General features: G+C 41.7%; 7 protein-coding genes across 7 annotated transcripts; 3 read left to right on the top strand and 4 right to left on the bottom strand.

The window, feature by feature from the left end:
* The first annotated feature begins 20 nt into the window (after positions 1-20).
* On the top strand, positions 21-1,371 carry LOC6639866 (DNA polymerase interacting tetratricopeptide repeat-containing, protein of 47 kDa). Its single transcript, XM_002062714.3, has 2 exons — positions 21-700; positions 757-1,371. Exons 1-2 carry the CDS (start codon positions 71-73, stop codon positions 1,318-1,320), a joined length of 1,194 nt encoding a protein of 397 aa, XP_002062750.1. The 5' UTR covers positions 21-70; the 3' UTR covers positions 1,321-1,371.
* LOC6639745 (ATP-dependent RNA helicase DDX24) lies at positions 1,358-4,160 on the bottom strand. The gene is made up of 5 exons (XM_002062715.4): positions 2,644-4,160; positions 2,467-2,586; positions 1,956-2,408; positions 1,707-1,890; positions 1,358-1,646 (listed from the first exon to the last, which is right to left on the bottom strand). Exons 1-5 carry the CDS (start codon positions 4,094-4,096, stop codon positions 1,385-1,387), a joined length of 2,472 nt encoding a protein of 823 aa, XP_002062751.1. The 5' UTR covers positions 4,097-4,160; the 3' UTR covers positions 1,358-1,384.
* Positions 4,161-4,324: 164 nt separating this feature from the next.
* On the bottom strand, positions 4,325-6,227 carry LOC6639804 (phosphate carrier protein, mitochondrial). The gene is made up of 4 exons (XM_002062716.3): positions 6,084-6,227; positions 5,495-5,708; positions 4,670-5,434; positions 4,325-4,611 (listed from the first exon to the last, which is right to left on the bottom strand). Exons 2-4 carry the CDS (start codon positions 5,688-5,690, stop codon positions 4,442-4,444), a joined length of 1,131 nt encoding a protein of 376 aa, XP_002062752.1. The 5' UTR covers positions 5,691-5,708; positions 6,084-6,227; the 3' UTR covers positions 4,325-4,441.
* Positions 6,228-6,501: 274 nt separating this feature from the next.
* LOC6639895 (VWFA and cache domain-containing protein CG16868) lies at positions 6,502-12,204 on the bottom strand. Its single transcript, XM_002062717.3, has 5 exons — positions 12,031-12,204; positions 11,598-11,951; positions 10,095-11,535; positions 9,454-10,032; positions 6,502-9,395 (listed from the first exon to the last, which is right to left on the bottom strand). Exons 2-5 carry the CDS (start codon positions 11,886-11,888, stop codon positions 7,327-7,329), a joined length of 4,380 nt encoding a protein of 1,459 aa, XP_002062753.1. The 5' UTR covers positions 11,889-11,951; positions 12,031-12,204; the 3' UTR covers positions 6,502-7,326.
* Positions 12,205-12,675: 471 nt separating this feature from the next.
* LOC6639769 lies at positions 12,676-13,425 on the top strand. Its single transcript, XM_047010268.1, has 2 exons — positions 12,676-12,860; positions 12,923-13,425. Exons 1-2 carry the CDS (start codon positions 12,849-12,851, stop codon positions 13,382-13,384), a joined length of 474 nt encoding a protein of 157 aa, XP_046866224.1. The 5' UTR covers positions 12,676-12,848; the 3' UTR covers positions 13,385-13,425.
* Positions 13,426-13,433: 8 nt separating this feature from the next.
* On the bottom strand, positions 13,434-17,494 carry LOC6639654 (pro-resilin). The gene is made up of 2 exons (XM_002062719.4): positions 17,472-17,494; positions 13,434-14,600 (listed from the first exon to the last, which is right to left on the bottom strand). The coding sequence occupies exons 1-2, from the start codon at positions 17,475-17,477 to the stop codon at positions 13,968-13,970; spliced, it is 639 nt and encodes a 212-aa protein (XP_002062755.3). The 5' UTR covers positions 17,478-17,494; the 3' UTR covers positions 13,434-13,967.
* On the top strand, positions 14,649-15,557 carry LOC6639655 (casein kinase II subunit beta'). Its single transcript, XM_002062720.4, has 2 exons — positions 14,649-15,291; positions 15,362-15,557. The coding sequence occupies exons 1-2, from the start codon at positions 14,741-14,743 to the stop codon at positions 15,447-15,449; spliced, it is 639 nt and encodes a 212-aa protein (XP_002062756.1). The 5' UTR covers positions 14,649-14,740; the 3' UTR covers positions 15,450-15,557.
* Positions 17,495-18,627: the final 1,133 nt, after the last annotated feature.

The following is an 18,627-nucleotide window of genomic DNA, read 5'->3' as shown; positions in this document are numbered from 1 at the left end:
GAAAATAGCTAAACTGCTGAACTCTGATGAAGAGCAACGTGCACTTCTTTTGTTGTTTTCTTATTGGAATATGGAGGAATTGGCAGCTTCAAAGAATTGGACGGAAGAGGAGCGTTTGGAGCTGGCTGCAAAGCTCGATGCCGAGTTGGATGCATTTATTGATGGCCTGGAAAAGAAGCGCTATGAGGAAGGCTGGCCCGAGGATCGCTGGCAAGAGGAAATGGACAAGCATCCGTTCTTCATGAAACGTGCTCCACAGCCTGGCGATGAAGTGCATCCGATGTTCGAGGGTCTGCAGAAACTAAAATATGATCCCGAGGAGAATACACGCGAAGAGTTGGCCCTGAATTACAAAGAAGATGGCAATTTCTATATGAAACACAAGAAATTTCGCATGGCTGTCTACAGTTTCACCGAGGGCATCAAATCCAAGTGCGAGAATCAGGATGTGCTGGCCGTTTTGTATAATAATCGTTCGGCTGCTCATTACTTCATCAAGAACTATCGTTCATCGTTAAGTGATGCCCAGAGGGCTTTGTTCTATAAACCAGATTACACCAAGGCACGCTGGAGGGCAGCGCAATGTGCCCATGAACTGGACAAGTTCGATGTATGCACACAGTTATGCGAGGAGCTGCTCGAAGTGGACATTGATCACAAGGAGGCTAAGGCTCTGCTGCATAAAAATAAAATGAAGAAGGTAAGTCAAAGCTTAAAATGCTAATGAATCTCATTTGATCCCCATTCCCCTTTCAGCTGGAAGTGGAACGCAATCAGCGCAAGGAACTGGCGGAGGCCAGGCGCCGGGCATCACGGTTACAAAAACTAAAGGATGCCGTGGAGCAGCGTAGCATTAAATTCGATGATCAGCGTCTAAACAAAAAGCTTGATATAACCGAAGAATTGCTACGTCCCAAATTCCTGCCACTAGAAGACTATCCCGTCCATTTAGATGAGGCTGATGGTTCGACTCTTATTTGGCCAGCTGCCTTCTCCTATCCAGAATTCCTTTTCAGTGATTTTCAGCAACAATTGCCAGAGACCGCTACCATGTTGGATTGCCTGCAGACGCTATTTGCCGAACCCCTGCCATGTGATAAGAATCAAGAGTATCGTGTGGGCAATGTCAATGTGTACTATGAGAACCGTAAAGTGGGATGTGTCCACAAAGTGGATATGACAAAGACTCTGCGAGAGTTAATGGACGAGAAGAGTTTCTTTGTCTCGGGTGGCTCATTACTCTTCTATATAGTGCCTAAGGATTCTCGTGTGGAACAGGAATTCATCCATCAGCCAAGGAGGCCAATGGTCTACAGTTGAGGGGGGTTCAAGGATTAATATAATAACAAAAAATTAATTTCCAAAGGAAAAGAAAGAGTTTTATTTAGGCATTTCTTTTGCGTTTATTGCGCTGCTGTTTAGCTAGCTTCTGATCCTCGATGGCTGCTTTCATGGTCTCCACGGCGCTTTGACTTTGCGTTTGACTTAACTCTGAGACCTGGCCATTCGTTGGATACTTAAAGCTGAATCCTTTGGGGAAAATAGGTTGAGCCAGGAGGGCATGAAGTTGGGCACGCACCGATTCCACATGTTGCCGATTACGACGTCGCTCAATAATAAAAGGATCCTCATCCTGATCGCTTCCTCTGCAAGAAAGAGAATCAACTTTTAGATTTAGCAGAAAGTATTTTTCCTCTAATACCCACGATTCATCATTGTAGCCATCGATAATCATGTCCATCTCTTCGGCATGCTTTTTCATCCAGCCCAATTCACTCTGGGTGCGCTTTAACTTAAGCTCCTCTCTGTCCAAATCGCGTGCCAGATTCACTCGTTCCCGTACAGCGGATAGGTAACGCTCCGAAATGGGAAACAAGGGAAGATCCTCGGCTGAAAAAAAAGGACAAAAAACAATTAGCAAATCAGAGTAGAATATGTTTCCGGGGGGAACCTACTCCTCTGCAGGGTCTTGTAGAGTTTCACATAACTCTTGACCTCGCCGGGTTCCATAAACATCACCGTAATGCCATGTTTATTAGCTCGAGCAGTGCGTCCCGATCGATGGACATAGTTCTCACTGGTGCGTGGCACTTGATAATGTATAACATGCTCTACATTGGGTATATCTAAACCACGGGCAGCCACATCGGTGGCTATTAGCAGACCCGTGGGACTATCACGGAAACGTTCCAAATTCTTAAGACGTTGCTTCTGGATCATATTTGCATGGAGAGGCAAAGGATTGCAGTCCAAGAGACCAAATAAAGTGGCCAAACGCTTGACACAATCAATGGAATTGCAAAAGACAATCGTACGTCCCGGATGCCGCTGTATAAAATAATAGAGATGATTATCCTTTTGATCCAGAGGACAAAGCAGGCGGCTTTCTGTCAAATTTTGTGCAGTTTCTAAAATGGAAAAACTTTATTAATAACACAAAGGTTCGTTGAGGATTCTGGAACTCACGCTGGCTACTGGTTATGTCCACAATCTTTGGCTGCATTATACCCAATTCTTCAATCAAACTCTCGATCTTCTGGTCCACTGTTTGCTTAACAAATTTAGGTTTTTTACCCACATTTCGCTCTACAAGATTTGGTTTTAATTATTTTACACAGGGAATATTCTTTAATTGAAACTTACTCTGCATATGATCGGGCAGATCATGCACCAAGGTCAGGGTGGCGGAGAACACAAAATTCTGACGCAATTGTTTCTTTTGTTCATCTCCGTTGAGTACTTTGAGGAGACTACGCAGCTCCTCGAAATGTCCCTTCTCTACCATGCGATCGGTTTCATCGATTACCAGGAAACTGACATCGTTTATCTTACTCAGATGATGGTTGCCTTGGCAGTAGAGCTCCCAGAGACGTCCTGGGGTGGCCACCACAATCTCTGGTCCCTGACGGAGTACACGCTCTTGCTTGGCCACGGCCAAGCCTCCAAAAATTGTTGCCACACGAATGCCCGTATATTTGGCAGCTGCTACCAGATGATTTTTCACCTGGACAGCCAACTCTCGAGTAGGAGTTAGCACCAAGGCATATAAGGGTCGTTCCCGGCTTGCCGAATGATTCTCCAAATCGCTGTCGTCCTCATCGCTGGCTCCCGACACATGATCCAGCTCTTCAGGTGGTGGAGTCAATTCGTGTTCATCATCTCTGGGAGGTTCTTCTGATTTTTGACTATCCTCTCCCTTCACTTTGGGTGCCTTGCGTATGCCATGTTTGGCATTACGTTCCTTCAGATCCATAATTCCAGCGAGCATGGGTATGCCAAAGGCCAAAGTTTTGCCGCTGCCCGTTTCGGCGGCTCCCAGGATATCCTTCTTGCCATGAATGGCAGCGGGTAACGTCATTGCTTGAATTTGAGTAGGTTCTCGGAAGCCCTTTTCGGCAAGTGCACGTAAAATGGGTTGTGGCACACCCAGACCATGCCAGGAAGACAAATCCTCTGTAGAAGTGAAACCCTCTGTACTAGCTGACACTAATTGCGGTGCCTCTTCCTCCTCATCTGAGGAAATCGAAGCTGGTGGCCGAATTAGGGAAAACCGATCTGAGGAATAGTCTTCGTTGGAAGAAGAATCTGTCTCCTCCTTCTTCTCTGCTTCTGTTTTCAACTCCTTTGGCGTGGTTTCCTTTCCTTTGCCTTTCTTTTGCTGTTTTCTCGCTTCCTTGCGTTGCTCGCGTTTCTCACGTTGCTTTTGTAATCTCTGAGCATGAAGTTCAGCCAGCCGGGCCTTTTTACTGCTGACCTCCACTTCATCTTCCTCGCTTTCTGAAGAGGATTCTTCTTCCTCACTAGAATCCTCATCTTTTCGTACTTGCTGCTTTCCTTTCTTGCCCTTTGTCTTGGTTTCCCTTTCTCGTCTTTCTCGTTTTAGGGGTTTGTTAGTGGACTTGACCATAGCCGAATCGTATTCCTTTAGCACCTCCAGACCAATCAGTCCCTCGTATCCTCCAAAGTCATCTGATATCACGTGGCCTTTGATTTTTACCTTTTGCCAGCTTTCCTTTTTATTTTCCGACTCCTTATTGTCCTTCGCAGGTGCTTTCTTGGCAGTTTTCGCCACCTTTGCTGCTTTGGGAGCAACCATTTTCAATTAAAATTACTAACAAAAAAAAATGTTGTTGAATCCAGGTTGACCGCGTGCAGCTACAATAGAGATGTGTGTTGCTATTATCGCTCCCATCTCTAAAAAAGAATAATCAGCTGAGCAAAGGCTTACGTCATGTAACGTTTTAACGTAAGAATTGTTTCAAATTTAAGAATATTGTAAATAACGTATTTTTATTTTCTTAATAGAAAAATGTTTAATATTAAATAAATTTTGTTCTATTTTATTGTATTATTTCGTCAAACATTCTGATTCTTCATTCGGCTCTCTAGTTACATTTAAAAACAATTAACTTCTATACAAGTCCCTTTTGTTCGTTTTTGTTTACTGCTCATTGCCAGTCACGCCCAACTTCTTCTTCAGAGATTCAGGCATTTCTGGTGGTGGTGGGCGTGGCATACGCAGGGCTACCTTGACGGCATCATAGATGAACCATTGGGCAGCAGTCAAAGTACCAATCATCACAATCCTAGGAACCAGACCACCCCAGAGACCTAAGAACATACGGAATTAATATTTTTACCACAATGGGAGTTAGCGGGGATTACTTACCGGACCAACCCAACTGCTTGGCAACATCCAGAGCTGAAGCTCCCTTGGCTTGGTTCAGTTTGGAGACCACTGTATCAGCAGGATGTGAGACAATGGCACAGAACACACCAGCAATATAACCGGCGGCAAAGGTTACCACCAACTGTTCGCCCTTGGTGCAATCGGCGCGTGGCTTGGGCACAACATACTTGTACAACAGCTCCAGAGTACGCTCAAAGCAGGCGAACTTCATCATTGTGTAAGGAATCTGTCGCATCCACAACGGAACCAGACCCTTGTAGAAGGCAGATATGCCCTCCTGGGCTGTCATCTTGGGCAGAGCCTCGCGCAATGTTTTGGCAAATCCTGGTGTAGTCTGTATCTTCACCTTGGCCGCCTCCATGGGAGCCAAAGCAATATCGGCAAAGAACTCGGCCGAAGCAGAAGCAGCCAAATAGAGGCCAGTTCTATATAGGAAAGCATTCTCCTCGCCAATGGCATCGCCGTAAACTTTTTTGAAGACCTCATAAAGACCGAATTTGCACAGACCCTGCATGGAGTAGCCAATGAATGTGGGTGCCCAGCCCTTGGCCAGACCCCTGACACCCTCCTCGGCCATACTGACGCGGAAACCATTGAATACACTCTTGTATTTGGCCGGATCCACCTGCAGACGGCACTTGACCAAATCCAGAGGCACTACCATTGTGTGTGTGGAGCCGCAGGAAATGATGCCGCCCAGACCGCACAGCAAGAAATAGTGATTGGAGCCAAATTCACAGGAATCTATGAAGAAGAGTCATTAATCGCTGAACGACTTGAAGATGCTCCATATGCGATACTTACCACCCTCAGCAACTGCTGCGGCAGCGAAATTGTGATGGCTGCTATGTTGACGTGGCTGGACATCGTTAAGGCGAGCTGGAACAGCTGAGGGGGTGGATACTACCTCGGATGGGTTGGCAGCTGACTGGCAGTTAACACTGGTGAATGGCGATTTGAACGTTGAGTTCTGAGCGGCCTCGAACAGAGATTTGAACATCTTGACCTAGAAGTGGAGCTAGCCAAAAAATTGTTTAAGGTTAAGGTCATGATGTAATCAAGTTTTGAAATATAAACCGTTAATATAACCGTTACCCTTTAGGTAATTCGAAGGCTGTGATATTAAGACCTTAAACTTTAAAATTTAAAAAACCTTTTTTTTTTTATTTTTGTCTACTTTTTTTAAAGTTTATAAAATTTTGACGACTATTTGCACCTTGAACTTTCCTCTTGAATGCATTCATTTTATATAACTTTTATTTCACTTTCCCAACAATTGCGTAATCGGTCAACATTTTGCATATGCTCATTTTATTTTCAATTTGGCCAAATATTTTCGAAAACAAAACGTATATGTGCGTTTTATGTGTAAATAAAGCAAACACTGACTCACTTTGGATACTGAAGGATAGAAGAAGAAGTCCAAATAGAGATTTAGAGACGTTAAGTATTTAAAGTTGTTTTAATTGGATTTCGAGGAACCCAAAACAAACAACGAACGACGTCTGCCAAAACCAGAAAACCAAATGCAGTGCGGCTGCAATTTCGAAAACGCAATCCGTTTGCAAATTCGCATCAGGGTTGCCAGATGATTTGCCAAAATCTAACGGACAGATATTACCATACAACTATTAAGAACACCTGCCAACCCTGCTCAATTGTTATTTTTAAAACAATTAGTAGATACATTTGGATAGATAAAAAAAAAACATAATATATATAAATACATTCATTAACATTTCATCAGCTGATCGAGGGAGGACAAATATCAATCGATTGGGCAGAGGGAATCAAGGTTACGATTTCTTTCATTTCTGTTTTATGCAAATATTTTGTGTAGTTTTTTATTGGAAACATTAATTGCCTGGTTTTGCTTTTATATACTAAAATCGGTAGTAGTTTTAGTAACTTGTCTGGACTTAGGTTCTAGTACACACACAAAAAAAAAACATAAAAATTAAAGTAAAACACCGAAAAACGGTTTACGGTATACATGCTGATATCGTATCGTAAGTACATATTTTGTATCATAAAATTAAACAAAAAAAAATGGCTAAAAATATCTGAAGTAGCTGCATAATAATACTTTTCACAATAAATTACCATAGGTATATATATATATGTATATAGAATAATACAAATCGACTTACTAAAAACAAGTATTTAAAAAATTGATAATGGCAAATTTTAAAAACGACTTACAAACTAGATTGGCTGGCATTTAGTTAAGATTTAGTTGGTGTTTTGTTTTGTAAATGATTTAACAGTTATCGTATATATATATGTTTATATATAGTAAATGTATATAGTTACAGTGTGGAATTATTTATATTGTTGTTAAAAACCAACTTTGTTATTTTTTTATGCATTTTGGATTCGATTTTAGATTAATATATAGAGAGAAAGTGGTCAGAAAACTTTCGAAATGCAAATACTCTTATCAAAAATCCAAAAATTGTTGTTATCGTATAGTCCCTTAGGTAAGTATGTGATGGTCAGTTGAACTGTATGTAATAATAGGAGGGGTGTGTGGAGCGAGAGGGAAAGGGGCAGGTGGTTGGGTAGTAAACTTAATCCTTAATTAATTGGCAAACAAGCGCGGACGTTCTTATGAAGTAAGTATATATTTAATTAGACTACGACTCGGCAGTCTCCATATGCCGATGCACAGTGACTGGTGCTAGGATATATTGCGGTCTTGTGGACGACGAGTTTCCCCCCTCCTCTCCAACATCCACAGCTGTTAGAGATGGCAGAATGGTCTGACCACGACATGGTGAAGGCGTTCCCGTGGCTTGATGATGTTTATAGCGTTCCGTCTTGGTAGTGGGTTGATTACTTAGATAGGGATGTATATTCGGTTGTGTGGATGATTGTTGACGATTTGTCGGGCTCGATATGGAAGTGGAAATGGACATGGTATCCGATTTACTATGCCTCTTATCATGCATCAGCAGGGGTTCGGCTAGGGTGAAGCATTGCTGATCAGAGCTATCCTCATGCGGCGTCATGGTGCTATAACCATGATCGGATTCTCCATTAGGCGGTCGTCTGTAACTACTACCACTGGACACATGATAAGGCGATATATCAGCGGCATGCATTAATTGCCGCTGACCTGCGGCATGATCATAGCCACCACTGGCCAGTGGAGGATCATCATGCCCTTGACAATCATCGAAATTAAAACGCGACAGGGGTAAACCATAGTTCTCCTCCTGCACCGAGTCCACATAGAAATGCTCTTGCGTCTGATTGTCCAAATTATGACGATAGCAATAGATGGCGAAACCAATTACCATAACAAGTACAATTATTGCTCCTCCCAGCGGGCCAAAAGCCGAATATGCATGTTGTTCCCGCTGTGGATTGTGCGCCGCAAGCAATTCCATTTCATCAAGTTCTCCATAAGGTGTTAGAGAGGCTAGCACGCCATTGAAGCAACTGGCTTGGGGTGAACAAAAGGCCGAAGTGAATGTATTTCCATCCACATCCTGCTGACACCATTCACAACCCATTATGCCAAGGCATTCTCTCTGTGTGGCAAATGATTCGCATCCTCCTCCACCGCCAAATGGACTTGCACAACTGGGCAGAGAGCTGATCAATTGCTGTGTCGGCGGCAGGGCTATGAAATGTTCTCCTCTCGGTGAACAATAGGCAAACTGTTGCGTATAGTTGGCATAGCTATCGGGTGAATCACTGTCCATGGGGCATTCACATGGGCATTCGCAATCCGTTTGATCCATACGCTTGCAATTGAGGCACACTCGATCGATGGTACTGCACGGGCAAAAGGGGCCCACGTCGCAGCTGGAATTGAGAACGGCGGCAAAGAGATTGCTTCCCCGGATCAGAGCCAGCGCGTATTTCGTTCTCTCGCCATGCAGCAGATTGGTCACAATCGTCGTCATGGACGTATTGAATGCATAATAACGCTGCAGCGTTCGATTCTGATAGCTTGCACAGCCAAGTTTCCTAACCAATTGGACATGATTGAGCACATCATTGGCCAAATAGGACTCCTTGTGGGTCAAATGCTCGTGTGGTCTTCGCTGATTCTTCAGAGGCGTGGCCGGCTGCAGCATACTGGGATGGGCCATCAGATAGCCCTCATGCTCGAATATCAGGCACTTCATGTGGGGCAATTGACACAGCGGAGTACTGTCCAGAATCAAGCGATAATAGAAGGCATAGGGCACATCCAAAGCCACCACGGCAACAGGTCTATCCTGCTGGGCCGAATGCAGAGCATGCGACTTACCCTCGAATATCGTATGGGCCAATGTGATGATATAACCAGCACCTCCTGCATCCAAATACGGAGCAGTGCTCACTATTTTGCCAGGTTGAGCCATAGCCTGACGGAACCACGGTCTCCGCGTGGGATCATAGGTGCTGCTTAACAGGCAGCCAGGATACAATTGAAGTACTCCACTCACGCTCGCTATATAGCGGCGAATGATATGTCCTCGCAATGAACCACGTGCATCTTGATGACGACGTCGCAACTGAAGCATTGCCTGATATAAAACGCTCACCTCGTGCCGTATCCGTGGACGCAGGCCAGGATTGGCTATAAGGCCCACCTTCAAATAGGCCAATATCGTATCCACTTTGGGTAGCTGCGTGCGCGGACGATTATTCTGCAGGAAACCAAATGGTGATTTGAAAGCGGCGGCACTTAGAAAGAGAGTGGGAGCATCTACAAGAAAAGATTCCAATGAAGATAAAGAGCAAGGAAAATAAGTGTCTCCTCTTACCCATTGTGGCCATTTGACGAAAGTATCGACAAGTTCCGGCAGAATTCTGCATCAAGTCCAAACGATGGTACAGCAAATCCATCCCGTCGCCATAATAAGCCTGCTCGTAGTTATTTACCCCATCCTTTAGATTAAATCTCTGATTCGAAGAGGTATTCCTCAGAGGATCATTTCCATTGCTAACCAGACAGAGGACATAGATACCCCTCACCGATTGCCAGTGATAAGTACGCTGAATAAGCTGTTTGCCCACATAAACATGAGTTGTGGCATTGCCCGCATCCTCGTGAAGAAGACGCTCCCTTATCACACTGGCAAAATCGGTGGCATTCTCCAGATAGGCTATGTTCACGGGATACGAAGTCTCCCGTTGTATCAAGGGACGTGGAAAGGCAGGATGTGCTAGAGTATTGCTCGTGGAACGCTCCAATAGGAAGGCATAACTGCTACCCAATCTGCTGGAAGCGGGTGCCACAACACTAGCGTAATTGAGTATGTCCTCAAGCAGATCGGCCAGGTACAAATTTACTCCAACCACACCATAAGGAGCAACCGAATATGTCAGGGATACCAGCACATCTAAAAGACACATAGACAAATTTTGAAAAAACTATTAAAAGGAGAGATTTTGGAGAACTTACCGCCACTATCCGAGTCCACAGCAGGAGGATGCACTTCCAGCCTGTTCGTTAGAAAGCGTTCGCGAAAGAGATGTGCGAAGATCTTCGAGCTTATCTGTGGTATCATAGATTCCTCTTGCAGCTTGCTCAAGACAAAGAAACGTCCGGCCAACTCCTGACCACCGTTTGGCCACCATTGGGTAACATTTATGTCGTATTTCGTGTAATTCTGTGAGGCCACATCACTTAGGAATTGCTTCTCGTACATAATCCTTTTCTCATCCAATACCACGGCGCAGGTATTAATGATAATGGGAGCCTGTAGCTTAGCCTGACCAGCAGCCAGGACTCGTAGCACAGCCAGGGCATCGGAGAGATTGGTTAGTAATCCTCGTGTTATATAAACAAACTCCACCGGCTGTTCGGCTGTGTTAATCATTTTCGATTTCTCCAAACGTTGTAGCATCTCGAAGGCATACTCAAACCCTAGAGTATGATTCGTAAGTAAGCCAGAACGGGCCACATTCAAATTATTGATGTAATTAAGCACTTCCTCCTTGTGGCCACGTGTTGTCCTGTATATACCATGAGCAGCCTCGGCGGGAAAAGCATCCAAGTACATGAAATCAGCTTCATTTGATATAGTTATCAAAGAGATTTTATCGCTATCATCGAGTAATTGTAGGATCTCTTGAAGCAAACCCTTGGTTAGGTCAAACAATTCCCGATTCAGAGCGGAGCCAACATCGAGCAAAAGTAAAACAAACTTTTGCTTAATGGCTGAAACATATAGATGACGAAAATGAAGGCCACCAGCAGCTCCATCGGAATTGGAGAGAAAATAGATATGTTTAAAGTGATGGCCACTGCTGGGCTTGTTGGAGGATTCATTGCTTTCATCATTATCCACAAGTCGTCGCCTGACTTGAGTTAGTTGCTCCGTAATGTAATCATTGACAGCCAAGGAACGACCATTATTTTCATTTAGAAACGATGCATGATCATTGTTTCCCTTTTGATAGTTGAGAATTTCAATTTGTTGCTTATTGTAGTGCGGGGCGGAGGAGGCAGAGGATGACGAGGCGTGGGAGATGGAGCCGTCTTCTCCGTAATCGGGCTGACAGTTCTCAATGTGGGTATTTAAATACAAATGCTGCAGTTGCTCTGTGGCCGGTGATGGCAGTGGAATATCTTCCATTTCAAAATCAAACTCACTTTCCACCTCCTCTTCCTCCCCCTCATCATCGTCGTCGTCGTCTTGGTCAACGTAGCTATATTGCAGCACCTTGGTCAAGTTGAAACGAAAGAGATCTCTTAGATCCATCACCAAGTGGCTGGCCTTTTGTAATTTATCGCCCAGTCGCTGACTAAACAATTGCAAATCCTGAGAGCCAAACTGTTGGGCAGTTGGTGCTCCTCCGCCGCCATTTACACTGCTAAAGTGTATGGAATCAAAGATTTCCTGCGGAAAAGTAAACCCAATAATTGAACAATGCCATTGCCATAGACTAATCGAATAATTACCTGAATTTTGGATACACGCATCTCCACATTGCGTATGGTACGCAATTTACTTTCCATTTGGTGTCGCAGCTGGATCACATTCTGCTGATTATGATTGACATAGAATACGCTTTGTTGCTGTTGCAGCGGCATGGAGACGCTGGGATCATCTTTAGGCACATTATTGGCGGCATTGCTAGTTGTGTTAAGAGGAACTACTGTTTGACTTGATGTCAATGATGAGCTCAATGGGACCATCAACAGGAGGAGCAGCAGAAGCTGCTTCCACAAAATGTCCTTATGCAGCCACATTTTTCTTGATTTGCATACAGAATCCTTAACCAAGGACACATAATCATTGGATTACCGACATGCCTAAAAGATGAGTTGATTAGTTGTTGGTTTCCTTTGCATTGTGGAGCCTTGCTTTGGGGTTGGGGCCCATTTAACTCACGCTGTTGTGTTTATGTGTTTTTCTTTGCGCAGCTTCAAATAAGCGCTGATATTTATTATCCCCCGTTTGCATAAAGTGGCAAAGAACTTTCTTTACATTTAATTAAGCTAAACACTTTAGTTTTTAGTCAAGAAATAAACAAAAACACGCATTTTCTTCCTTTTATCCAAATAAATAAAAGCAAATGCCAGTCCGAATTCGCTCCATAACAATAACAATAACAACAACAGCGAATTCGCCCATCGCCAATCGAGGCACCATCGAGGGGTCTTCGATATTCATCGACCTTTCTGTTGTTATCGATTTGTTTGGTCACTCTGATTACTGGTTTCTCTTTTGAAATAAACAAGTTACATTTTTATGAAATTTATTAAATGTAATTACAATTTCTTAAACTAAAGTAATAAACGTAAATTGCTTGTTCTAAATTTAATATTAATCTAATATCTAGCAATCACTGTGTAAAATTTGATCAAGATCTGATGACTATATAACATAGCTCCTATAGAACCGCAAACTAACGCACAGATCAGATGACTGTATCATATAGCTCTCATAGGAACGATCGGTAACACTTATTCATACAAGTCAAATGTTACATATTTAGTTGTATCTTTGCCAATTATTTGCCCATCCGTATCAATGTCATATGCGGCATGGAGATACGTGACTATGTGGCCACCAAGATGGAAGAGATGCCGTTCCAAAATGTGTGCGTTGGCGTGCCTGGAATAAACAAACATCATGCCATATTTTTGATATAAAAATGACTGAAAACAGCAAATCCGATTGCAGTTTTGATTGCAGAGTCACCCAAAATGCTAACTAAGGTAAAACAAGAAAATTTCAACGGATTATTCGATTGATTTGTAAAGTATTTTTTGCTCTTTAGTTCATAGTGGTAGCTTTGGCTATGCTGGTGGAAAGTAGAGCTCCATATGCTCCATCCGGCTGGCAACCCAAAATCCCATTCAATCTTCCCAATGAGTATTTACCGCCACATTCACGAGGAACTACTGTGGAAATTACTCGGGCACGTGTTGTACCTCTTAATCCATCTGTAAATATCGATGTGACTACACAGAAACCAAGGGATAATGATAGTGGCTTTACCATTATATATCCCGATGAGGAGGACACATCGACTTCTTCCCCCTCTAACATCAAAGAGGGAAGATATTTTATTATCTCTCCAGAGAAGAAGCTTCAACGTGTGATCTATCGCACTCTGCAGAATCAGGATGATGGGAATGAGGATTTTATAGCTCAGCTGAAGTATTCCACAGTTGGTGAAGTAAATGATCCCATCTATCGTTCCAACAATCAAGGACAATTGGAAAGGGTATTAAAGTAGATTCAAATGAACACCCTGATAAAAGATTGAAATAAATACTTTTGGGCACTTATTTTTTGTGACTTTGTTTTATACAAAAATTGCTTCTTTATTCATTTATTAATATTAAATATACACAAAAAAGAATCTCATATGTTTTTGTTTTCCATTTTCTCATTTTTTGTTTAAAAACTAAATACAATCCTTATTTATATGGGGAATGGTAATGCAATGAAATGCGAATGTGTGTATGTATGTATGTATGCGTGTGTGTGTGTGTGTTTTTTGTGTGTATTTTCTTGTAGACTAACACAAAATGAAGTGAGACATGGAACATAGATTTGGGTATGGTTTCGGGGAGGAGGAAGGACAGAACGTTCACTTGTCTATGGCAAAATAACAAATACAATTTGGGCAAACGTTCTCCACTAAAAAGAAGGTAGAATAAAAGGGGCAGAGGGTTGGGTGGGGAGGGAGGAAGTCGAGTGGAGCTGGCTTTGCCCTTAGACCTGATGATTATATGGTTAATACTCGCAATCCAAAGGGTCAAAGCTCATAATGGAAACACTAGAAGGTATCTCTCATTCTTCTCTCCTCCTCCTTCTTATTGGTAGCCATTGAATTTGCCCTGTTGCGCATTGCTGTCATAGCCACCTCCGTTGCCGCCATTGCGTCCATTTCCATTGCCATTGCCATTGCCCACTTGCTCATAACGAATAGTTGGACGATAACCATTCTGATCGGCCTCGTATTCCACAATCTGCTTACGGCCATCGGGCAGAAGGACGTAATAACGGCCGATAGCCAAATCACCATCACGAGATTCCATATGACCGAAATCGTTGCCCGACTCGTAATCCTGGACATCGTATTTGAATTCATACTTGGCTGGACCGTATTGCTCCTCATCGTTTTGCTGTCCATAACCGCCGCCGCCGCCGTTGCCTCCGTTCTGTCCCTTGAAAATGGCACCGGTCAAAGCTGGAGCTCCATACTGACTCTGGGGGGCAATGGGGGCACCGTAGCTGTTGCTTGGAGCACCTCCTCCATTTCCACCCGAACGCTGAGGAGGCAAATAGTTGTTCGATGGCGACTGATAGCTCTGTGTGGGTGGCAAATAGTTATTCGATGGGGCCTGAGGCGACTGATTGGGTGGCAAGTATTGATTCTGTGGCACTGGTGGCTCCGCATGGGTCCAGGCTGCCAAACAAACTAGCAGAGCAATCGATGTAAAGCACTAGAAAAACGATTGAAAATGTTATAAGGTTAAGTAGTCTAGCTACAAATTTCACTTTCTACAAGTGCTTCAAAGACGTAACAACAAAATTTATTATCTAAATTTTCAACTTCTTTTCGTGTGTTAACTTGTTTTCGAACATGACCGATTCGGAGGAGGGCGCATGGATCCATTGGTTCTGTAAGCAGCGTGGCAATGAGTTCTTTTGCGAGGTGGACGAGGACTATATACATGATAAATTCAATTTAAACTTTCTCGACTCGAATGTGAATAACTATCGCTGTGCCCTGGAGGTGATACTTGATCTGAATTCTGGTTCTGGTTCGGATATCCCCCCTGAAGCCGAATTGGAAGCCTCCGCCGAGAAATTGTACGGTCTCATACATGCTAGATTCATATTGACAAATCGTGGCATTGAACTAATGCTGGACAAGTTTAATAAGGGTGTCTTTGGCACTTGTCCTCGTGTCTTTTGCCAGCGTCAACCTGTTTTGCCCATTGGTTTGAGTGATAACCCAGGCGAGGAGATGGTACGTTTATATTGTCCCAAATGCAATGATGTCTATGTCCCCAAATCGGCAAGACATGCCAATTTGGATGGAGCCTTCTTTGGTACTGGTTTCCCACACATGATGTTCATGGTTAATCCCGATGCAAGACCCAAACGAGCCAAACAAAAGTTTGTGCCCAGGTAAAGGAGACTCAGACTCGGACTCAGCCTCAGACTCGAGGATGTTAATGCTTTTATTTTCTCTCTTCAGATTGTATGGCTTTAAGATTCATCAATTGGCCTATCGTCCCACTGCTGATGGAACCATTTTTAAAGAGCAGCAACAAGATAGTCACTAGACCCTAGATGTCAGCCTTCTTTGAGAGTGTGCAACAAATTTTTTAAACGAAAATGTCAAATTGTATTGCATGTAAAAAAAAAGAAGTGTATAAGTATCTCATAATTAAGCCAAAGATGTGACTTTTTCTTTTGCATTGTTTTGGTATGCAAATTTTATTTAGTGGTAATTAGGTCAACTTTACTTTTTTTTGGTTGAAGCTCAATGAAGTGAAGGGAAAACCTGTGGGAGAATTCTCTTCATCGGCTGACTTCCTTTTGCAACATTTCCGTATTGTTTGCTGTCTTGTTTTTTTTTTTCTTAATTTATGCAATATTTTCAGTTGTCTCGTTCTTTAGGGCCGTCAATGACTTTCATGCCTCATTGGCCATAAAAAAAGAAATACACAAAATTAGCCAAAATACTACGACGAGTTTACGTGTTCGTTTTGTTTTGTCGCTTTTGTTTGCTTAGTGTTTAGTTTTTTTTTTATCATCTTCTATTCATCTTCATCCATACTTGGGCATGGATTCTTTTTTTTATGCCACTTAAAGATACAAAGCTAAAAAACAGTTCCAAATGTGTGTACAAGACTTTTAATTTAATTGCAAAATGACCCAAGACCAGTTAGTATTATCTTTTTTTTTATGGGTGTGAGAACCCCGAGAGGAACTCGTGTTGCACACAGAATCATGTTCTAGTTCTTAAATATCTTTTACAGTAGCCGTTTTTATGGGTTCGGCCAAGGAGTGAAATATGAGTTGAAGATTATAAAGTTTATTATGCAAATTAACTAATTTTATGCGGGAGATTTCGTTTGATTAATCACTCTACTGAACTTGACTTTGATTTTAACACATAATTTTGTTGTGTTTTTTCGCCAATTTTTCTTGTTTTTTTTTTTTTTTTTGCTTGCTAATACTAATAATGTGTAGTAAAGTAGCATCATTAAATTTGATGAGCTGTTTAAATAATTGATTGATTTAAAAAAAATTATGAGAAAATATTTTTTTTTTTCTGCTTATCATTGTGGGCAACAGTTATTGATGAATAATATTCAATAGAGATATTTGGCATTAATCATTCGATGATTTGGAACTATATTTTTCACCCGATTTATAATAAATCAAATATTTGTTCAATTTATGTGTTAAATTAACGGAAATTTTACAGCTGCTCAGAAATATTTCAAAAATCTGCGGTATAATGACATGACTTTTTACACGTGTTTTGAATTCGGCAAATTAATTAGCGCCAAATTGGTCTTAAGGCTTTCTAAGCCATGATTCCTTGTTGCCCTTGTTGGCCAAAATAGTAACAATTGACTGATGATAAACTATTTTACGAATTAGGGATAGATTGCATATAAAGTAGCTTAAGAAATTTTGTAATCTAGATTCTTAATTGTCTGAAATTTTAGATTTCTCTGAGTAGAAACTTTTAAAATCCTTCTAAAAACGAAACCTTTGTATTGAAAAGCGGTCACAATTTTGGAAATATAGCTTATTTACTCAAAGCCATGTGTTTTTGGAACTTTTTCCATAGAAATATATAAAATGAAATTGTTTAGGAAGTCCTTAGACAAAAATGAAGTTCATGTTGAGTAATCTAGAGCTATAAATATTAAGAAAATCAAAGTCCTTAAGTTTGGAAACACTTAAATCTTACTATGTTTTTTATTTTCAATTTTTTGGCTTGAGTTATGAGTGGAAACTTGGAGTAATTAATGGAAATTGTGGTGGACATAGATAATCGATTTTTTGAAAAGACTTTTCGATTTATGGATGACTCATTTACTTTGATCGATAACTTTTAATTTGATTTCTTATATCCTTTAAAGGCACACTTTATAAGATCTCTAATTTCTTAATATCCTTTACTTGTACTTAATATTCCCACTCTTGTGTACATATAATTATATCCTTTTGATCCTTACACACAACACTAGAAACACACTTAAGACACTGATACTGATACTTTTACAGTTCATATATATATAATAGTTTATATATATATATTATATAGATCTAATTCTGTATAATACCTTCATTTTGTGTAGTCACTTATTTGAAAATCACACACGAAAACGGTTTTGAACGTTTGGATTCGAACTCGAGATGCGGTTCACTTCCTACGAAGATAGTTGAATGGATTGTGATACTGAAACAATTTCGTAGGCCAGTATTTATATTTGAAAATCAGCTGCAGTCGGCCCCAAACTGATGGCGCAGGCGTCGACGTTGACTTCAAACAAACATACAAGAAAATTGCGCGCCAAAAATTTGTTATTCAGTTAGAAGAGCAGCAGCAGCAGCAGCAGCAGCGAAGGCAACGGCAGCGGCAGCGACAGCGGCGGTAGCAAAAAGCAACAGACAAAAAAACATTACAAAATAATGCAAAGCTCTCAGCAGAGAGAGAAGCGACCCACACAGTGACTGAGGGAGAGACAAGGCGTAAGAGGGGAGAGGGGAAACGCTTTAGTGTTATAGTAAACTAGTTAACTTTAAATTAAAGCGCCAAACATTTGACGAAATCTACGAATCGTCCCGTGGCTCAGTCTTCGTCAAGCGCCTGAAGATGAGCGAGCGAATGAACGAACAATAAAAACAACAAAAAAATAGCTAAATGAGCAGCGGGAGTAAAAGCTCTCAGTCTCTCCTCTTTGCTCTTCTGATCGTGGGGCTCCTTGGGATGCAATGCCATAAACAGTTGTACTTGCTGTTGTTGTTGTCATGTAATAGCAAAAACACTTATTTGTAATGGAATTAGTCATGCAGTTGGCAGAGATGCCAACGTCGACGTCGCTGCCAACGTCAACGGCGACTGCAAAGTGAGCGGAACCAGCAACGGCAGCCGACAACTGAAGATGCGTGAAGATCTTCAATTTGTGCCTTCTTTTTTTTCCAACCATTTGCTACCTCAGTCTTGTGGAAGAAACAAAAGACTTAAGACACAAACTTGCCTAGGCGATTAGACGAAAATACAAAAAAAAAAACTTTTTGTTTTTGTTTTGGATTTTGATTTAAAAGTTCTTCAGCTCTTATTGCAATGTTTTGTAATGTTTAAGCAAAACAAATTAGTTGATTTTTAGTGCGTGGGAGAATTTTCGGTTTTTTTGTTTTTGTTATAGTTTTACACTATATATTTTTTAATGAGCTGAGATTTGCAGTTAATATCCAAGATATGGAAAGAGCTCAGCG

This window comes from Drosophila willistoni (assembly GCF_018902025.1).
Source record: "Drosophila willistoni isolate 14030-0811.24 chromosome 2L unlocalized genomic scaffold, UCI_dwil_1.1 Seg196, whole genome shotgun sequence".
Classification (NCBI taxonomy): Eukaryota; Metazoa; Arthropoda; class Insecta; order Diptera; family Drosophilidae; genus Drosophila; species Drosophila willistoni.
Note: the sequence above shows the minus strand (reverse complement) of the source record. Positions and strands in the feature narration are given on the sequence as shown.